Here is a 19,838-nt window from a genome sequence, read left to right as displayed (position 1 = left end):
ATTTAAATCATACTATGTCGTTGGATACTGGTTATGGTATGAGCATTTATATCTACATTTTGTTGTGACTTTCAATTTCATTTTGTGGGTTTCACCTTTTTCAACCATCATGAGATAACCGATGTAATCTAGCAGGGTACAAAAGGATTTGAAAGGTCGTTACTATTGCTTTATTTTTGTAAATTTTAATACATGTATTGATATTCAACTTTTCCAAGTTTTGGGTGTCAGTCAAAACTTCTATATTAGAAAGGGGGGTACTAAAATTCATCAGAGTTTCCGATGGAATTCCCCCGACCCCCTCCCAGCCGTAAATAATGAAGGCTCCCTCAGTTGGTCTAGTTCAATAAACAGGAGTTATTCGGCAGACACCGAACTTGCTTCTTCACCGTCGCGAATAGAGAGGATGATCCAAAGGCGGGAGGTGATATCTTATTTGAACAGCCCGCTGTACGGGTCAAAAGATAACAGGTAGCCCGTCATCGCAGATCTGAGGCACCATACACTGTTCACATTAGCTACAGCCGAGGCAGGACTAGGACAGTAGAACGTCTGTCAAACGCAGATATGATCGGAAGACGAGAAACAATGATTATCATCGCATTGACCGCAGGTGGGTTCATCTCCGCGTCTGCACAAGTTGCCCCCGCAGTTTCGTCCACAGATTTTGCCAGTTACCTGTTGTTTGTTTACATATGTATTTAGTGCAATTGTTCTGCTATGTCAGTGTGAATATTTCTTGCATTTATTCATAAAACGGTTACGGAACTTTTCGTAACAATACCAAGATGACATCATCAGCGTTCCATGCTTGTTGCATTGTTAACACGGGGTTTGTCACAACAAGGAAAACACATCTGTAAGATCTGTCGGTTTTTCGAGGACAAGAAATGTCCTTCAACTGTGCATTAGTACAATTGGTAGTTTTGAATACATTCGGCTGGTATTTTTCCATCTGCGTCATTGCTATATTTGGACAACAAACAGCATACGTAGGGTATATACGCAGGTCATCAATAGATTCTCGTCTATAATACATAGTAGTATCTTGTCAACAGTCTGCTGTTCACAAGAAACGAACTTTTCAGATTACATACTCACCGTTTTAATGTCCTTTGTTTCAAGTATTGTGTATGGTACAGGCAGATGTAGAAAAAGCACTTGTGGATCTACTACTGACAGACTATAATCGCCTATCTCGTCCCGTTGACAACAGATCAGATGTCGTAGATGTATATTTAGACTTTGCGATAGTTACAGTGGTTGATGTTGTAAGTACAGCTGTTCTTTGGGCTTGTATAATGAAAACATACGTAACGGTTGCTCAATATTTTATCAAAATGTCAGTACTCTGATTCAGTTTTAAGCGTGCTCTTCGTAACAGACTACACAGAAAATGATCAATACTGGTTGTCAACGATTAATGCAATACAGTACTTGACTGACGTCTACAAGAATTTGACTGACGTCTACAAAACTTAAAAAACTACACTTTCCCTCTATATCGGCAAGTAACCATGATCAAGAATTCCGGGCAGAGTTGACTGTGTCATCATATATATACGTTTACCATACATAAAGTTGAAGGGCAATGTTCTGTAACCAGTTCAAGAAAATAAATCCACTCCTTTCCTAAATCTGAAAGTGCATGTCCGAGATTAATTTCCCAGTCATCACGTTCTCCTTGAAGTAACCATGTGTACATGATTAATTACAGGAAGAAAAGAATAAGTACGTGAAAATAAACAGTCTATTAAAGCAGGTGAGTTTAGGAGCAATCGTGAGATAAAATACTGATTTGAAAAATTTAAAATCTTGAATGAAAACGGAAGCGGGATCCACAAGTTTCAACATTGACATGGAGCGTCTCTGAACTGCGCTCAAAGGTCGTGTGGAACAGTATACACATATTGACTGGCCATGAGGGCAACAGCATACGTCTGTACCCCGAGGGACTGTGAGTCACCCCCAAAAACAGACTGTTTCCCGAGGCCGTAGGCCGAGGGAAACAGTCTGTTTTGGGGGTGACTCACAGGCCCGAGGGGTTAAAGACGTATGCTGTTGCCCTCATGGCCAGTCAATATGTGTTTTGTAACACATCTCCTCCGTAGCCATGCATAAGAACGTACTATACACAAAACTTGTTGCATGTACGCCTACGATGTAATATGTTGGAGTGGTTCAGTAGAAAAAGTTTTTCCCAAAAGGATCTGCAAAACGTTCAATACATCGTTGATTATAGTTTTTGACCGTATCGAGTCCTTGTTGGAAACCAAAGCATTCAATTCTTCTTCAGAAAGTAGGATAGATCAAGAAATTTCTTGACTATCGTTTCGATCGGCCGCAGACGACATCTTTGTTTACATTCCGGTCCGCGTTCGCGTCAATGTCGTTTTTGACGTCAGCGGGCATCATTGTTCGGAACTGATGCCTGGCAGGCAACAGTTCAAACAAATGATGCCTGATGACGTCGTTTACGTGGATCAGCACAAAAAGAACGCATCCCACGTGACTATCAATTGGCGAATTAGAATACAGACTGCGGATGAGGTGTGTTACAAAAACGACTGTAAACACCGTATCCAAGGTTCACTGGCGACTGATGAAAGTTAAAACATGTCGGCCATAATGTACACTTTAAGTTTTGTAGCTATGTTAATGTGATACAGGACCTTCAGCTTGGCTGTAAACATATACATATTCATCACACACGTTTTCTTCTAAAGTGCACACATATTGTGTTGATAAGCCAGACATTACTCCGTGAAGTTGCCGACTCATTTAATCATTGATTAGAAAAACACGAAAGTCTAAGGAAGGACATATCCCTAATTTGTAAGAAAAACGTACCTAGGGGTTCTAGTCTTGGCAGAGACGGATCACTGTTGCCAGAACAAAGGCTGCCTCTTTCCAAGTAAACAGAAAGACAATTGACAGCTGACACAAACAGCGTTTCCTATGACCACAGAGACTTTCGTCATTTTCTAACCAATGATAAATGAGTCGGCAACTTTAAGGTTTGGCTTATCGACACATTCTGTGTGTACTTTAGAAGAAAAAGTGTGTGATGAACATTCAATTGTTCAAGCCGGAAGACCTGTATCGTTCATGGAATACATTATGTGGAAACAGAAAGTCGTACAGGCGAAGCTCCGACGACCCATATGAACTGATAATGAGGGGAGGGAGTATACTCTCTAATTGGGATCACAGATCTGAAGCAACAACAACTAGGGCGGGCAAGAACGTCATATAACAACTAGTAGCAGGGGAGGGGGAATCCTTCATACACGTTTGCCATACTTCTGATACTGTTTCGTCTCCAGAGAAGATTACTTCTCGTGGAATGAGCAGACGTCCTGTTTTGTTAGAGAACGTAGCTGTCTAAACGAAAAGACTACGGGTAACCGAAGACACGTTTTAAAAATCAACGGGCCATTTTAGCTGTTTGTCATACCGATGTCATGATGCGGCAGTTTAACAGTAGTGATTTAAATGTTTTAATTTTGCAGACATGGACCGACAAACGATTGAGTTGGAACCCATCGAGTCACAATGATATTACCAAGATATTGATACAGTCCGATGTGGTATGGTTTCCAAGGGTCTTTCTCAGAAACGCGTGGGTAATATTAAATTTAAATCAAAGAAAGTAAAGTAATTGGGGAAATTACTTGAAATGCTTTATCTCATATCCTCTGTGATCGCGTTAACTTCAATTTAATGACAGCAGCTTCGCAAGAGGACAAACATAAAGTGAAATAGCAACAAATGTTGCCAGTTCACCGTTTGTTTCAATATGTTTATTATGGATATTTCAAATTGCGTGAACCAACGTTATCATTCTAGGTGTGTAGCACTTTCTAAGTTTGCTTGTTCGTTCACTGACGGGATAGAAATATTATTTAACTAAAGCATACAGAAGGCTGGCGTTCCCACAGTTAACTTCTTCTTCCAGTGAAATGCTGATACCGTTCAGTGATTCATAAAGAAAACACAACTTAACTAAACGGAGCTGTGAAAATTATAAATCAGCGACAGTAACTTTTGTTCCTTATGTCGTGACTGTATTCCTTGTCGGTTACGTGTATAGTGTGAAAATGCACCTCGACTGGTGTACAGCTTCAACGCCACAAACTCTAACCGGCCGACTCTGATCTTAGCTACTGAGATGCTCCTTAAACAGGAATCCAAATAGCACCGATGTCTAGCTACACAGTATCAAAGAAACACAAATGTATGTAGAAAATACGGAAATATGTTCTTGCAATGTTTACATTATGTTCTCTAAAGATTTAAAACATCCGTGGGTGTGCACAGCCATGTGCAACTCTTTGTGATGTAGAAGCGTAAAGTAGAGTTTTTGGATTACACATCAAGGTAGATAAATTTTATCAGGGTTTTTTAAATATATGGGACTAATCTCTTGATAGTGTTAGAAGGGATAAAGGAGGATTGCAAAGCAATTTTAATGTGAGTTTTCGTTAAATATAAGACATTTTACTTAACGATACATGGCTAATGAAAATTGACTCATGCTTTGAAAAATGCTTGTCTTCGCCACAGCCTGTCCTATCCTATTACTTTCGATTATAGAACTCGGTCATAGAACAATACTGTTGCGTCGGATTTTATTCAACTTTTAAGAGTGAAACTTCAAGTAACATTGCCCGTTGGAATCACATTTGTGTAAACACCGGAGCGTTTTCAACCCTCTGACTAAAATAATTACTATTATCAGTAAAGCTCACTAAATAGGTTTACCGACCCTCAGTCCCAATAATTGTTCACAATGACATAGGTACTCTAGATTATGAACTGTCGATACTTGCTCAAGGAAACTTCAAATTATGTTTTTTCACAATCACGACTGAGTTCAAGGACGACTCTGCGAATTTCCGGAAGTGAAAAACACGTCACCTAAAACTCTAGATCGAAATTTCAAATGCATATTGGCTGGTATTCGCTTTGTTTCCAGTAATTCTGTTGGAAAAGAACACTTTCACCTTTCATGGCATGTTACATAAACATTTTAAAAATGGTCCAAGTAAACTGTAAATCACTGAAATATTAGCTAAACGAATTTATGAGAAACTATCCACATAGCTGCGAAAATAATAATGTGATTGAAATTTATCAACAGGTTTGATGGCGTGGTGACACCTCCCCCTCCTCCATTATTCCACGTATTTTCGAATGGAACCGTCATATTAATATCCATCTCACAGTTTGACAGTCATTGCTATCTTGACATGCAGTACTTCCCATGGGATCGTCAAACATGTCACTTACTATTCGCATCGACCGCGTACTACAGTGACGAAGTGCGCCTGAACGTCCAGGAAAATCTGACTGTGGAAGAGGTGGTACAATACAAAAACTACGAATGGAAAATAACTGGTATATCTAGTGAGGTTAAATTTCACAAAAACAATGTCGACATTGCTTTCGAATCTTTGGCTATTTATGGATTGGAAATGGAAAGAGTCCCTCTTTATTATTTGATGAACATTGTCTTTCCGAGTAGCATGATGTTTCTACTGTCGTTCTGTGTGTTCTGGCTTCCTCCTGACTCTGGCGAACGGTTGAGTTTTGCGGTAACACTTCTGGTGGCACTGAGCGTGTTTCAGCTTCTTGTGGGAGATGCCCTTCCAACAAACTCCAACTACAGTTCTTTGTTGGGTATGATGCTGTTGTTTTACATGGGTATGGTGGCGTCCACTGTTGTCATGTCAACCATCTTGATATATGTTCAACGAAAGGGAGCATCGAGGAGTTCCCCGAGTCCATGGATTCGGAAAATCTTCCTATGTAGGAATAGCACATCAGGGGAACGGTATAAATGGAGTTCGACCAATAAGGATATTGAACTTGGAAACGTCGCCACATCCAGCCGAGGTTATGAGAACAGTGTTGCATTGGATATGGATGACAAGGAACACGTGGACAAGGGGGAACTGTTCAACAATGGCAATGGTCAAGTTTCATCTCCAACAGTGCATCCCAATGGTGTTGAGGGGTCAAAGGATGATGCTCCTCGTCAAGTGAGTACATCCTATGAATCGAATATACCTTCTGGTTATAATAGTAACTAGGTATATTATCGTCGATTACAACGTCATGTATGACGTCAGTTGATGAAGATGCCACAGAGAGATTAAAAAGAAAACAATACTTTGGATGATGCGTATTGAAAACTAGAATTTCATTAACACATGGAAATAAATATAGCATCCATCCGATTATAGGTACAATGTTAAGAATTGGCTGGTACTATGTTATCACAGTTGCAAACCATTTTATTGCCATGCCCTGTCCGTCGCATTTTAATTGGTCGAGCTGAACCACGTGATAGACCACAAGTGTACAGTAATGGTTTGTTTACATGTTCATGAATATGAATAATAATATTCTCGGCTCACAGTAACATATCATCGTAACTTTACAGGTAAAAGGTAAATTGTGATTTGTACAAAGATCATAATCAATCACAAAAAAGAGCACTTGTGGGCCAATCTTATACACTGTTTTCAAAAAACCTCAGGATTTGCAAAACCTTTATAGCGTGAAGGTGCGTAGCCTATTGCACCACCGACTGACAAAAACACTGAGCTCGCATATCCGCATGCAGCACAGCACGTCACTCTGTGAATGCAATATTTATGTAACACAAGTTCTTGGGCCCCGTTGAGTTTCGCGTAGGAAATGTTGACGGTGTTTTAGGTTAGTTGATAATATAATGGAAATAGAAATAACAAACTGTGCCCTAACCATAAAAATTTATTTATGGGCGCGGGCGAGATCAAAGTCAGTTAATTTTGGGCTTTCCTCTCGCCCTTTCCCTTTGGGCTTTCCTCTCGCCCTTTCCCTTAATAAACATTAATGGCCAGGGCGTCGCACATTATTTCTGTAATAGTAAGTAACCGTGAGTTAAAGGTTTTACATAAAAATGTGAAAATTGTACCCTGTCTTGCAAACACCTCATTTCTGCTGTCCAAAAAGAGATCCGACTCCTTCGATAGCGTTAACTCATCCTGTCGTGTCTACTCCTTGCATTTAACATTGCAACGTAATATTTCAAGTGCAATTTGTGGAAGCGCAGTTTTGAAAAAGAATGAATTCGATCATTATGCGACAAAATCATGGTCTCAGATGAAGGCGTCGATGTAAAATATTTATAGAATTTTGTCTTTTAGGCTTGCAGTGCCAAACAGCCCGGGCAAGGAAGTCATGTCGGCTCCTAAGGCCACATCTCTATTTCAAAAAGACAATATGCTCTGTTGTTTCGAAGAAAATGTGTCGTCATATGCCTCCTCTATTGTCGAGAATCAATCAATGAATCACATGAAAATATTTATAACAAGTCAAAATCAGTGAGCAACAAGTAATTTTCAGAGGCGCGAAACAGTTGACATTATATGCTTTTGCGAACAAATTAATGCAAGAGCTGTGCATAATAGATGCGTATCGAATATGTAGTGAAATTCAAAGTCGAGGAACCACAAATGCACCCTCGATATGTTTTTAAGGTTCCAGGACAAGATCTCAAGTGATTGATAAGCTAAGAACCCCCGTAAATTATATATTTTCAGAAAGCCTAGATGCAGAGCAACATCTTGGTTACTATAATGTCACCATTATTTACATAACTCTCACGTGACAGGTAATTTGCATAACCTTTCAAAAATCGGTTTTCCCTAACTTTTGTTTCAATGTTTTGAGATATGTGACTGAAATTTGTATGGGAGGAAGCTGTTCCAAGGATCTTCCAAAGCATGTCCCAGAATTTTTTTAAAGTTTCTTAAACAATTTTTATGCCAGTAAAACTTCCAGAGGGGTGAATTTAACCGTAGTTGATTTCTTTAAAATTGTGCTTAAATAAAAACTAAGCAAGATATAAACAATCTGAGACACGCTTTCGAAGAGCGTTGTAACAGCATGCATTCCAGCAAGTTTGAGTCAGATATTTTGAAATATTGAGACAAAACATAGGGCAAACCGATTTTTGAAAGATTATGCAAATTACCTGTCATATGATAGTTATGTAAACAATGGTAACACTGTGGTAACCAAAATGTTCCCCTATATCTAGGCTTTTAGAAAATGTATAATTTACGGGGGTTCTGAGCTTATTAACCACAAGGGAATTGTTAGATTAAAGAGGTCAATTTCTTGTCTTGGAACCTTAATTTATACTGAGATACACACAAATTTACTGATGTTTAGATTCGGAGCGCACTACATGACCAAGGGAAAGATCTTGAAGTAATCTGCAGCTTGTCCATTTAGAGTTTTGTAAGTCAATTCATCGACACACTATGCATCGAAACACCATCAATGCACGAAGTGTATGCTTGTTGCAAGTTTTCAGTATTCTGCTTCTGTATATCAACTACCGTGTCTGACCCTAATCCGTTTGTCATGCTGAAATTTCGAGTATTATTTCTGTCGACACAGCTTGTATCTGTGTAATGATCATTGTTTATTGTTTATTGTTTACGAATGAATTCTAGTCCCGACTTGAATACAGTTTTCAACAATACCAATGTAGATTATACTCATATAGGTTGTGTTGATATGCTAAATACTTGGCTTTAAATTACAGTTTGGGGATTCAGTACAGAAAGTGTGGGGACACCACAAAATAAAAGTTCTGAAAAACTAGCCAAAAGATACAGCTGATGGAGCTTTAAATACATTACGGTCATTCTACGGACAGTCTACCAACTTTAGAGTTGTAGCTGGACAGAAACACTGGCACTAAAATCGACTCTTCCAATTAACAGAACATTATTTTAGCCATAGTGAACAAATCGGCAATGTAAGACAATTACCATTAGCGATAACCATTGATACTTCTTGTCGTTCTTCTTGATAGGTTACAGATTGCCAAGAAGAATGGGATCGACTTGTGAAGACGTTGGACCGAATTCTGTTCATCATCTATTTAGCCGTGTCTGTAGGAAGCCTTATCTGGTTACTGCTCTCCCCTGCCTTCAAGCATTACTGATGAACGTCTTCAGATCTAATGTGGAATTGCAGACATCACTTTGATAATGTTTGTTTTGTGGACTGTAAAGTAGTTAAAATGATATTGATTATATCTGACTGATGAAACAGTAAAAACATAGAAAATGTATTTCATATAAAGCACATTATCAAGTACGTACATTATTCATTCTAGTAGAAATATATATTTAAGGGGGTGCTGCACCCAACAGAGCGTATTTTGTTCAAAAATCACTTTTTCGCAAATATTAATTCAATTTTAATTAATTTGTCAACCAAAGATTAAAATATTGGTTGAGTTCACCTTTGGGTTGTCAAACAGTCGTAAGTTGCGTGGTACATAAGTGCTAATTTATGCAATTCTATGCAAATCACCCGATTTCCTGGCTTCTTTTGCTCTCAATTGCAAAATTTCCAAAGAATTCAACTCCACTCTGGCAGGGTCAAACTTTCTGAAATTTTCACATTATGTTCTTTAAAAGCTACATAAGAAATGACTATTTTGTTTGGGAATAAAATTCTTACATTTTGAATAACAGGCATTTTAATTTTGCTAATCATGATTTTAATCACTTTTTTGATTGTCAGTTTTTCAACCCTTGCTATTTAGAATGTGGATAGATAATATAAAATAAAATAGTCGTTTTTTCTACATATACTCTTCCTTCAAGTGAAATATTATATTCAGAAAATAGCGTGAAGTTTTTGACTTAAATTAATTTTTATCATCAATACCAAAATTGAGTTTTTTACCACAAATATGCATCAACTTCATCTTTCGAGTAAACTACTGCTATCATACTGAACTTGAGAGTCTCTGCTTTTGGGAAATATATAGTAGGGGGGGGGGGACAACCAATAAACCAATTTGCATTTTCAGAAAAGAAAATCGAAATGGAGCTAATTTTCAATTTTCAAATGGTATTATCATCTTGATTATTAACTTTAAGGCCTATTTCTAAATTTAAAATCTTTGGGCTGAGATTGAAAAATAGGAAACAGGTGTATACTGCTGTGAGGATGGCACTTTACGGCCATTCAAATTTCCCTCTGACAAACTCTATTTCCCACAATACGTATTTCCGTTTTTTCAATTTCCAATATAGCAAATGTCCGATTTTCCCATTTCATTTGGGGCGTGGCTCAGTATCTTTTCATACTATGGCGGAAATAACTGTATCGAATTGGAATTAAGATGCAACATTTATCTCAGTGTGACTTAATGTACTGGGGCGGGGCTTGGTTACGATAATTGCGGCATAAGATACTTTTAAAAATTAGCGGGAATGAGGGACTGGTCAGTTTCTTCGGCCTTTGAGGCCGGTGGATTCATGGGGGTCACCCTGTTTTTCACTTTGGTGATGGTGTCACCTATTTTGAAATGCCCAATTAGGGGGTCAGTGTGTTTTTAAGTTTCGACACGGGCTCATACTTGCCTAAAATGCATCAAATGTATCGTGCTAGCCATGAATTTCATCATTCAGTTTCATTTTTCGGCGCGCCCTTTGGGCGCGTAACTTTACTAATATGAGGTTATTACGAAAATACCGCAAAGGATATGCACGAGGACATTGGCGCAGCGTATAACTCGGTGCGAAGCTGAGGGTGATGCACGGCGCCAATGTCCTAGTGCATCGTTTGCGGTATTTTCGTGATAACCTTATTATTATACATCTTACATTCTTCACCGGGACATCAAATTGTCTACCCGTGGAAACGCAGCTATCTGTTGGCGGGGTAAGGTGCGCGGCTATGCAGGTCATCAAAAGGTCAACCCCGCCTTTTGATGACCCGCATAGCGGCCACGCTACCCCGCCAACAATAGTTGCGTTTCCACAGCTACAAATTGTCAGAGTAGTGACCGTTTTAGTGCAATGTCAACATTTTTTCTTCCGATTTATTGTGCAAATGTAGAACGCTATCTCAGACGGCTTCTGCAAACTCTGGAGTGTGTGTACTTCACACGTACGTACAGAGCGCGCGAGGCTGAACAAACTGGCCAGTCCCTAACATGGATCGTCTCACATACTTCCAGTTCCAGTTTGCGACATTGACGGGAAGCGCGCAAAACTTCAGCAGATCAGGTCAAACTGATATATCGGACTTTCCTTTCCGGCGGCCGCAACACTATTGTTCTTTGTATGTTCGTTACTTGATCCATTGAACGAGTTACCCGCGCAAATAACTGTCACAATTTGATGCATTCCTAGGCCAAAGATAGATACTATCAGCTGCCACGCCCAAAATAAAATAGAAGAATAAGATATTTGGTGAATTGAAAATTGGAAAAACGGAAATACGTATTGTGGGAAATAGCGTTTGGTATAGAACAGGAAAATTTAAATGGCCGCAAAGTGCCATCCTCGCGGCAGTATACACCTGTTTCCTATATATCAATCTCAGACCAAAGATTTTAAATTTAAAAATAGGTCTAAAAGTTAATAATCAAGATGGTGAAACCATTTGAAATTGAAAATTAGCTCCATTTCGATTTTCTTTTTTGAAGGTGCAAATTGGTTTATTGGATGGCCGAAATGTGCCACGGATTATCATCATCAATGCCACTCCAAGAGTCACCCGCGCCATAACCGAAAGTGACGTAAACTATGTTCCATTGTAAATATTAAACTCGTGCCTGTTTTTGGAAGACAAAAATATCAAAGTGTAATTTTGTTTAAACCTATTGAAAGACAAGATGATGTTCCAATGGGTTCAACATCCCCTGTACGCATGAATGGAAACAGATACTCGGTATCCGTCCAAGTATGAAACCCTTCTTATGCAACAAGAAAGTTATGAACATTTGAAGTGTTTTCACACAGAAATGACAGCTTCAAATGTTTGAGAATACAAATCTACTTGTCAGAAGCTAGCGTGAATGAATTAATGAATGTATTGATACTTTTATGAAAGCTGGGCTATTTTTGACTATTTTTAAAGAAAATGAATTTTGTGTGGTTGCGTATCTGTTTCAATACTTTCACGGAAGTCTTTTTGATTTTTGGTAGTTGTAATGTTTTTTGTATTCTCTCTCTTGATAACGTTATCTTTATGATCAGTGAGAGCTTGTCCACCAAATAAACATTCAACATTGGCACTGTTATGCAGCTCGATGGGAATTTTATGGAACATTAAATGTAAATTAACTGACAAAGCCTCGTCATATTACCTGCGGTAGGTGGGAACTGAACGACCTGTATTCTTGCCACGGCCCTGACCCCATTAGATTCTTGCTATAATTATGAATCGTAAAATGTTCCTTTTGGTATATTGTCGTGTTCTAATTTTGTAACGAATCGCTTTCTATATCACATTATCATTCACTGTAGAGTGGTTCAAGACAAGGTCTTTCAACTTTATACTTCCGTGGGGAGAGTTTGCTTTTTTGTTGAATAAACACAAAATTTAGATGCAATGAGATAATCTGAAAAACTATTTAGTTCATAGAAGGGGCTCGCATTTGTTCAAGTCAAGTCGATAAAAGATAGCAAATTAAGCAATGTCTTCGTCAGTGCTTTTGAATATTATTACATATCATTCAGTATTTTTAATCTCACCCGACCAATATGTATATTTATTTTATGATTAAAAGGACCATCATTCTCACTCTTTATACCGTTTTTGTCTCGTTAAATATTATTTTTTTCTTAGAAAAGAAAACAAGATGTCTCGTTAAATATTATTCTTTTCTTAGAAAAGAAAACAAGAGACATAATGGCACCATGGTTTCGCATCATGCATGTATGTATTCTCTTTGTTGCGAAATGAGATGCGACGTATTACATCATACCAGTATATTGACGACGCAAATACAGCCATCTGATTGATAGAGACGTGAAAATAACTGTGCTATATTCGCAATAGCAAGGTTGGAATACACACGAGCTCTCATAGCTAGAGAAAAATTCCCTGTTTGACGTTTCACGCCAGAATTTCAACATACTGTTACGATATATTACAATAAACCATCTCAGTAACGGTTATACCACTCGGTTTTGACCAGCTCACTCAATATATGCACTCGCTATCGCTATGTCGTGAACTGGTCAATATCCTCGGTGTATTGTCGCCGGGGTCGTTTAAATTTATTGCGTACATCATGTAGTGTTTTGACAGACTGCTACATTTTCTGAACCAGTGATCACATCGACATTATTGTGCTACACGCTTGGGATTACTCAGTAACTGACAACGCACTTCTTCACGATATCTCATTTAATTTGGAGCTTCACTACTTTTCACTGCTTTCGAAGACATAATTTTCCTTTAGAATCTTATGACTGGCGCGCTCTTTTTCTACGGTATATGACTTAACCATTGTATATGAGAGAGAGAGAGAGAGAGAGAGAGAGAGAGAGAGAGAGAGAGAGAGAGAGAGAGAGAGAGAGAGAGAGAGAGAGAGAGAGAGAGATGTTCAGTTTGAATTGTTGTCAAGTAAATTAGAGCAGAAAAGGTGAAAACGATTTTTATCAATATAAATAGTGAGTCTTATTGCCCGCTCGATGCGAGATACGTTGACATGTTAAACAAATCTTTGTATAAGCGTCGACCTTAGAATATTTTCCCTTGGAAAGGTGACTTTAATGTAGTCCTATACCTGTAGATGATGCGTTATTTTTATACTTGGTCACAAGAATTTTGCCATCTGGCCACCCGCATCATCATCGCGCGCCATGTAAAATCTCGTAATAAAGTCTTGTACAGTGCGAGAATATAGTCCGGAGAAACCTTAGAAGCCTCCTAAGAATGATGAATGCACCGTTCCGTAATCTTCGAAAACTTCAGTTTGCACCGGTTGTTGTCATCATGATGTAAGTTATTATTATAAAGGTCAAATATTACAGCACTGGTACCTACGTCATCATTTTGACGACATGCGCTACAGATATCAAAAGTTGCAAACAACCGAACGGGAATGCGTCACAAAGACGCGCGCATGCGTGCTTTGCGCCGCGTTCGTCGAAACCACTGCGTCTCTGTTCTAAAAACATGTTCGTTCTATGATAAGAGAATACCAACAAACTTCTCAATAATGTAACGCGACAAACACCCCCTTGGGTTATCGCTAGTGTTTATCACGGCTTTCAGTGCAAGATATGGGTTTCGTTAGCTTGATCAGCTGTTACTTTACCCTATTGTACTACCGGACCGTGAGACGGCATTGGCCAGAACAACAGGGTACGTTTAAACTTTTGGAGTGCTACATTCCCACGTTTGAACACTTTTATGACTTTATCTTAGCCTTGGAATAGATACATGACGTACACACTCCACTTATACAATTCTGCCAAGTACAGCAAACTTACTTCAATTTGTAGTGTACCTTCAAAATTTTCACTCAGTGTGAAACATTTGCGAGTCATGTGTATCATATTACAACCGAATACTACGGTAGCTTCTCTCCCACAAAACTTTTATTAGGCCTATTTTGATCATTTTCATACGCATTTTCCCTTCAACATTATCTTTGATTCCAGATGCCAGAACTGTCCGCTTACATGAACTTCTCACAGATCGGGATGTGGGTGTTCAGCCATTACCAGGGAATGCAGCTGTCAAGCCACGCGTACGAACTGTCTACCTTCATGTTTTTCGCAAAGACCGACATGGAGCGAGTGTTGACACTGCTAGTCAGCCTTTATCGACTACATGCGAACAGCCTACGGAGAGTTATAGGCCTACGCCTCCGCCCCAACATCCACTGATGTTCCTGAAAGCTGTGCCGAAAAAAGTGGACCAAAGTCGCTTTCCCAAAGCCGAAGAGGCTCCGGCCGTTTCCGAGATACACATGGAATGTCCGACTCAGGGTGCAGACCTTGCGGAACTCGAGCCCTTTCCTACGTTGGAAGAGTGCAAATGTACAGACCAAACCCAAGACGACACTGAACATGCCTCAAACAACGTAGCCACCGAGGAAATGGTTCCAAGTGTCGATTTTTCTGGCAAATACCATGACATCGAGAACGTCCTGGAAGTAGATAGCAAATTGGAAACTACACCAGGCATTTTGGAAGATGAGATCTCTAGCTCTTCGGTTGGTGCATTCTTCACTCCAGTGTACAGAATTTTCATTTATACTGCAATGCTGGTAAGTCATAAAGCATTTTTCTCTCTACTTTGGCTGGAAATGTGAACACATGAGGTGTATATGAAAAGAGACAATTGTACAACACTACAGCCTCTGTCTCTCTTCTACTTAAATTATATTTACTATATTTTCTACAATCTTGAATGTACAAACCAATTTGTAATCCTCTAAATTCCAAAATGGCCTCTGCAGACAATTCAACAGTGAAATTAGAACAGACAAATTAGATAAGAAGCATTCATTGAGTAAACCTTTGGAAAGTTAATATCTTAACTGTGTGTGCGCGTTTTTGGCTTATAAACGCGTTTTTCTCTCCCCTTGTATCTACTTCGCTTGATTCGAACTTGCTTAATTAGGTGAATCCTGAACAAATCCAAACCTCGAGTAACATGTACCACCCATTTGACCATGGTAGGAAACCCTTACCCGCCAAACGTTGGTACAATTTGTAAGGTTCTATATTTTGTCCCAAAATACCAGCTCTCAGGATTTCCTCAGCACACGTTTATTTTCTTCGTATGATATTTATACCCAACAGGTGACAATGGTTATGGCATTTCTCCTCCACAACCGAATATACGACAACTTCTTGGAATTAAATTTGGACGAACAACATGTAGCTGATGTGCTGTGTATCGCTTCAGTTTACTCGTTGCTACAGTTTTGTTCGGTCGGAATTACCTATTGCATCGCTATGACAATTACAAACTTCGGTAAGTTTCCAGGTCAGTCCCTGGGGTCTTATTAATCATTACACGATACGTAGACAATTGAATTTTAGAGTTTGAAAACAGTTACTGCGATGATTTACCCCTCCCCCTCTCTCTCTCCTCTCTTTCTCCCTCCGGACGTGTCAATAGCCTTATATAAAGTTTAAGCCTTACCACAGAGTAATATCATAGACAGAGTGGCAACACTTGCATGCCTTTTGTTCCATGGTCGTCTCGGTAGACTATTGGCTTTTCATATTAAAATGAGCTTAAAAGGTGTTAAACTTTTTGGAGGCTTGGTTTGTGGTTGATAATTACACGAGATTATGCGAAACATACGACGAGATGGCATCGTACTGCCAGTCGCATAGCAACCATAGTTACTTTGTGAGCTCTCAGGCCAGAAACACTGCCTCACGCCAATCAAAACATAACACGCCAGCAGTTTCATAAACATGTCCTTTCTTGGCGCACGTGTAAAAGACGGTATGACCGACCGTAAACCATTGAGTAAAACCAGACAGTATCGATAAAAGACTTTCAAATTTGGTTCAAACACACTCATTATATATTCATAAAAATATGAGAGGAATTTTTAAAACGGTAAAACTCACTTTCCTGAAGCTCAAAACACTCCCGTTTTCGCCAGCACATCAATTTCGATCAGCACCACACGACAACAACAACACAAACTTTGTCGAACATACTTTCGCTTAACAATTGGTGAAAATCCGAAAATTACCGAAGGGTGCATGGTCGGCACTCTTCGGAAAAGAGAGCCAAGAGCTTCGCGAGGCGAGGCAAACATGGATTGCTTACGTAACCGCTTCACGCCTTAAACAATAGCTGTTGCCACTCTGTGTATGATATTACTCTGTGGCCTTACTGACCATTTTAAACTCTGTTTTACTGGTAACACAGAAAGACACCAACATCAAAGGCAATATGAGCACTCATTGCATGCCAAGCAAGTTGTCCTGATCGTGGTAGGAATATTTTCTCCAATCGTCTTTGTCTTGGGAAAAGCAGTGATTGCCAGGTAAGCATTAGCAAACGAAATGATGTACGTCAGTAGTATTTTACTCGTAGGTATTCTGGTAACACGAGTATTAATTTTATAAATAAATTAAATTAAAAATAAAGTTGATATTTCAATTCCATCAATGTATCAAATACAGAATTGACAGATCTACTAGTAAGTGATGATATTTTTTACAATTAACAAAGTTGTAGAAACTATCTGCCTATCACATTTTGTTTCATAGTGTTTGCATTTCGACATGTCTTCACAAAGAAGCCAACAATTAATTTCTCTATCTATTTGGCCCACGACAGATATCTCACGCCTGCTGACTGTGTCACGGTCCCAAAGATTGCAGATTATCTAAGAATCTTACTCGTTGAAATGGTGTATCCCTGCTGGCTGGATCAGCTCAACCCTGGCACTGGCCCTAGAACAACAGAAGTCACCTTTGACAGCTGTATTAAAATGACTGTTCACGTAGTTATTGCCACCATTATGGCTTTCAGTGTTGTTACCATCAATTGGCTAATAAAAAGGTAAATCTGACAAATTCAGAAATGCCAACATAATTCAAAGACATCTATCTCTGAAGTTGTTTGCTAAAACTTCCTCACTTTTGTAACATTTCATTCATTTCTTCAATCATAGTATATGATTATGATCCATGTATGGTTCTTATCGTCAATATCGTCTGCCCCCAATACTTACACGGTGGACAGTTGCGTGTTGTCCAGTATTGTTCTTCCCAATGACCACATTGGCTAGACAAACATAAATTTCCGTGTATCTTTGTCTATACTACTGTAAAGTGACCCATTTAAAACGGAGACTTTCTGGCCTAGATGAACTGATATTCAACGCTTACATTCACGTTGTTTCATTTCTCAGGTTTAGAAGAATGCAGCTTTCCCGTTAAACACTAGAAGACAAACGGCGCATACCTATATCACCGAGATTAATACAAGAGTTACAAAACGAATTTCAAAACGCAGATTTAGTTTGACACTGTAAGCAATGCAGACCTTGGTCCAACATCGACGGCGCTGTTTACGATACACATTCTATATCGAAACATCGTTGACCCGATTTAAAAGTGAAATAAATAAAAGATCTCTTATATTACAAACTTTAAATAATGTCCTTGTTCACATCCACAACAATTACCGACAGATTTACATGTAGTACAGGGGGGGGGGGGGATATGTACGTCTCACAACGAGTAAGGCAATACATATTTTGCAGATAAACAAAACCCAGAGGCAGCCGTGTGCGAATCCAAGCCAGCCGAAGGAAACATTGATCTCGATGTTCCTTGTTTACAAAAATCTCAATATGAAAGAAAGTAAAATCACAAATATGAACAGTTAGCACTACTATCCCTATCGACAACGGGAAGTACAGTATATCTTAACATATATTAGGCGAGAAAAAAAAATATCTGTTCAACGGGCCCGACCGACCCATATTTGGACCACTCCTCATTTTTCTTTTTTTTTTCCCGAAATCTTTACGAATCTGAAGAAAAGCGGAGATTTTATTCAGTGAACATCTGCCTGTAAGATGAATTACCTTCACATTTTCGATGACATTGACTTGAGTAAGATTGATACAGGCTATGATTTGAAGAGTAAAGGTGGAAGGGCATCACAAACATTTGGTCAAGGTGAAGGGCAGGGTTAATACGCCATGGAAAATAAACTATTACGCCACGTGTTTCGTATAGCTTAGACACTCTGTACTGTATTGTTTCACCGGCGTTTATTTCACGTCCGAGTGGTTGTACAGTCTATATTTTCTAGTATTCCTATTTTCAGTGTTCCTTGAAAATTCTTTACTGTTCTTTGAGTCATCACTTGTTCCGATTTTCGTCATGGCTTTCTCCTATCGAACGTGTGATTGTAAGCAGCAGTTCTCACTGCAGGACGGACATGATTTGTGTTTCTGTTGTCGAGAATGCACAAGGAGTCAACCTTGTGACATTTGTTTGACTTGGACACAGGACGAATGGTCTAATTTTGCTTCCTCGCTCGACGACGTCACCCCGGACATCCCCAGGGCTGACCCGTCAGTTTCTGAGTCGCGAGTTTGGTTGGAATGCACCGTGCTCATATGGCTGGTGGCACCAACACAGAAATTAGCTCCGTTAGATTCAGGTGCCACCAACGAAGCTGTTCGTGCAAAAAGGTGTTCGTGCGAAGTTTTCAGCGGATGGGCAGATTTCAAAACTAATCAGCGGGCGGGGAGAAAATATTGATATTTACTGTGGGCGGGAAGAAAGAAATTTCATTACTTTCAGCGGGCGGGGAGAACATTTTTGACAGTGGGCACCGGAAAATACGTAGAGGGACGGGAAAGCGGCGTGCTTAAAGCCTTAATAGAACCTTAGAGGGAGCAATGTTCCAAGGTATACTGCTAACTGCTTGCATGGTTTTGTGTTGATCTGGGTTGCCTAGTGGGCATCTAGTTGGCAATGGGGGATTTCAGTAGTGGGGAGAGGGCAGCGGGGAGCTTGAATTGTTGTGGGGAGTGGGGAGCGGGCAGACTGTAGATACCGGAGGGCAGTGGGCATCAAAATTCAGTGGGAGGGCACATTTTCAATGTATACCAGTGGGAGGGCAGTTACGAACAGCTCTCACTTTCCCCTCCAAATTTTAGGTCAGGGTCAAAAATAAGAAAAATCGGTATATCAGCTTTCAAAACAGGTTTTGTGATGATTTGGAGAAAATCATGAGACAACCAACCCATGTCAACAAAAAATTGAAAAAATCATGAACGTACTAAACAACATATCCAGTATATGTTATGTGACTAAGAAAAAGCATGAAACACACAAAAAGTGTTTATATTATATGTTCTGTTTAAGAAAAACCAAAAAAAAAAAAAATCCGACCTACCTACCCAACTTTCAAGTCATCCCGCCCGTTGAACAGCTTTTTTTTTGGCCTTACCGGGTTTTACCGTAGTAGAGAAAAGTTTCCGTGTTTTGGGTCATCAGAAATCCCTACAC

At 39.3% G+C, this 19,838-nt stretch overlaps 2 protein-coding genes across 2 annotated transcripts; both read left to right on the top strand.

Moving 5' to 3' along the window:
• Positions 1-462: 462 nt before the first annotated feature.
• Positions 463-9,898, top strand: LOC139116033 (neuronal acetylcholine receptor subunit alpha-2-like). The gene is made up of 6 exons (XM_070678529.1): positions 463-613; positions 1,126-1,271; positions 1,718-1,762; positions 3,513-3,622; positions 5,144-6,044; positions 8,879-9,898. Exons 1-6 carry the CDS (start codon positions 568-570, stop codon positions 9,008-9,010), a joined length of 1,380 nt encoding a protein of 459 aa, XP_070534630.1. The 5' UTR covers positions 463-567; the 3' UTR covers positions 9,011-9,898.
• A 5,193-nt stretch (positions 9,899-15,091) lies between these two features.
• On the top strand, positions 15,092-17,770 carry LOC139116371 (uncharacterized). The gene is made up of 5 exons (XM_070679009.1): positions 15,092-15,097; positions 15,636-15,810; positions 16,729-16,846; positions 17,143-17,367; positions 17,720-17,770. Exons 1-5 carry the CDS (start codon positions 15,092-15,094, stop codon positions 17,745-17,747), a joined length of 552 nt encoding a protein of 183 aa, XP_070535110.1. The 3' UTR covers positions 17,748-17,770.
• The last annotated feature ends 2,068 nt before the right edge of the window (positions 17,771-19,838 follow it).

Source organism: Ptychodera flava, chromosome 17 (assembly GCF_041260155.1).
Source record: "Ptychodera flava strain L36383 chromosome 17, AS_Pfla_20210202, whole genome shotgun sequence".
In the NCBI taxonomy this organism is placed as follows: domain Eukaryota; kingdom Metazoa; phylum Hemichordata; class Enteropneusta; family Ptychoderidae; genus Ptychodera; species Ptychodera flava.
Note: the sequence above shows the minus strand (reverse complement) of the source record. Positions and strands in the feature narration are given on the sequence as shown.

Excerpts from the sequence above, each read along its gene's own strand:
- LOC139116371 (XM_070679009.1), top strand. Across the intron at positions 15,811-16,728 it reads TATGACAATTACAAACTTCG|AAAGACACCAACATCAAAGG; the intron begins GTAAGTTTCCAG and ends CTGGTAACACAG. Across the intron at positions 17,368-17,719 it reads ATCAATTGGCTAATAAAAAG|GTTTAGAAGAATGCAGCTTT; the intron begins GTAAATCTGACA and ends TTCATTTCTCAG.
- LOC139116033 (XM_070678529.1), top strand. The coding sequence starts at position 568 with ATGATCGGAAGACGAGAAACAATGATTATCATCGCATTGACCGCAG. Across the intron at positions 1,272-1,717 it reads TAGTTACAGTGGTTGATGTT|GAAGAAAAGAATAAGTACGT; the intron begins GTAAGTACAGCT and ends GATTAATTACAG. Across the intron at positions 3,623-5,143 it reads AGGGTCTTTCTCAGAAACGC|GTTTGATGGCGTGGTGACAC; the intron begins GTGGGTAATATT and ends ATTTATCAACAG.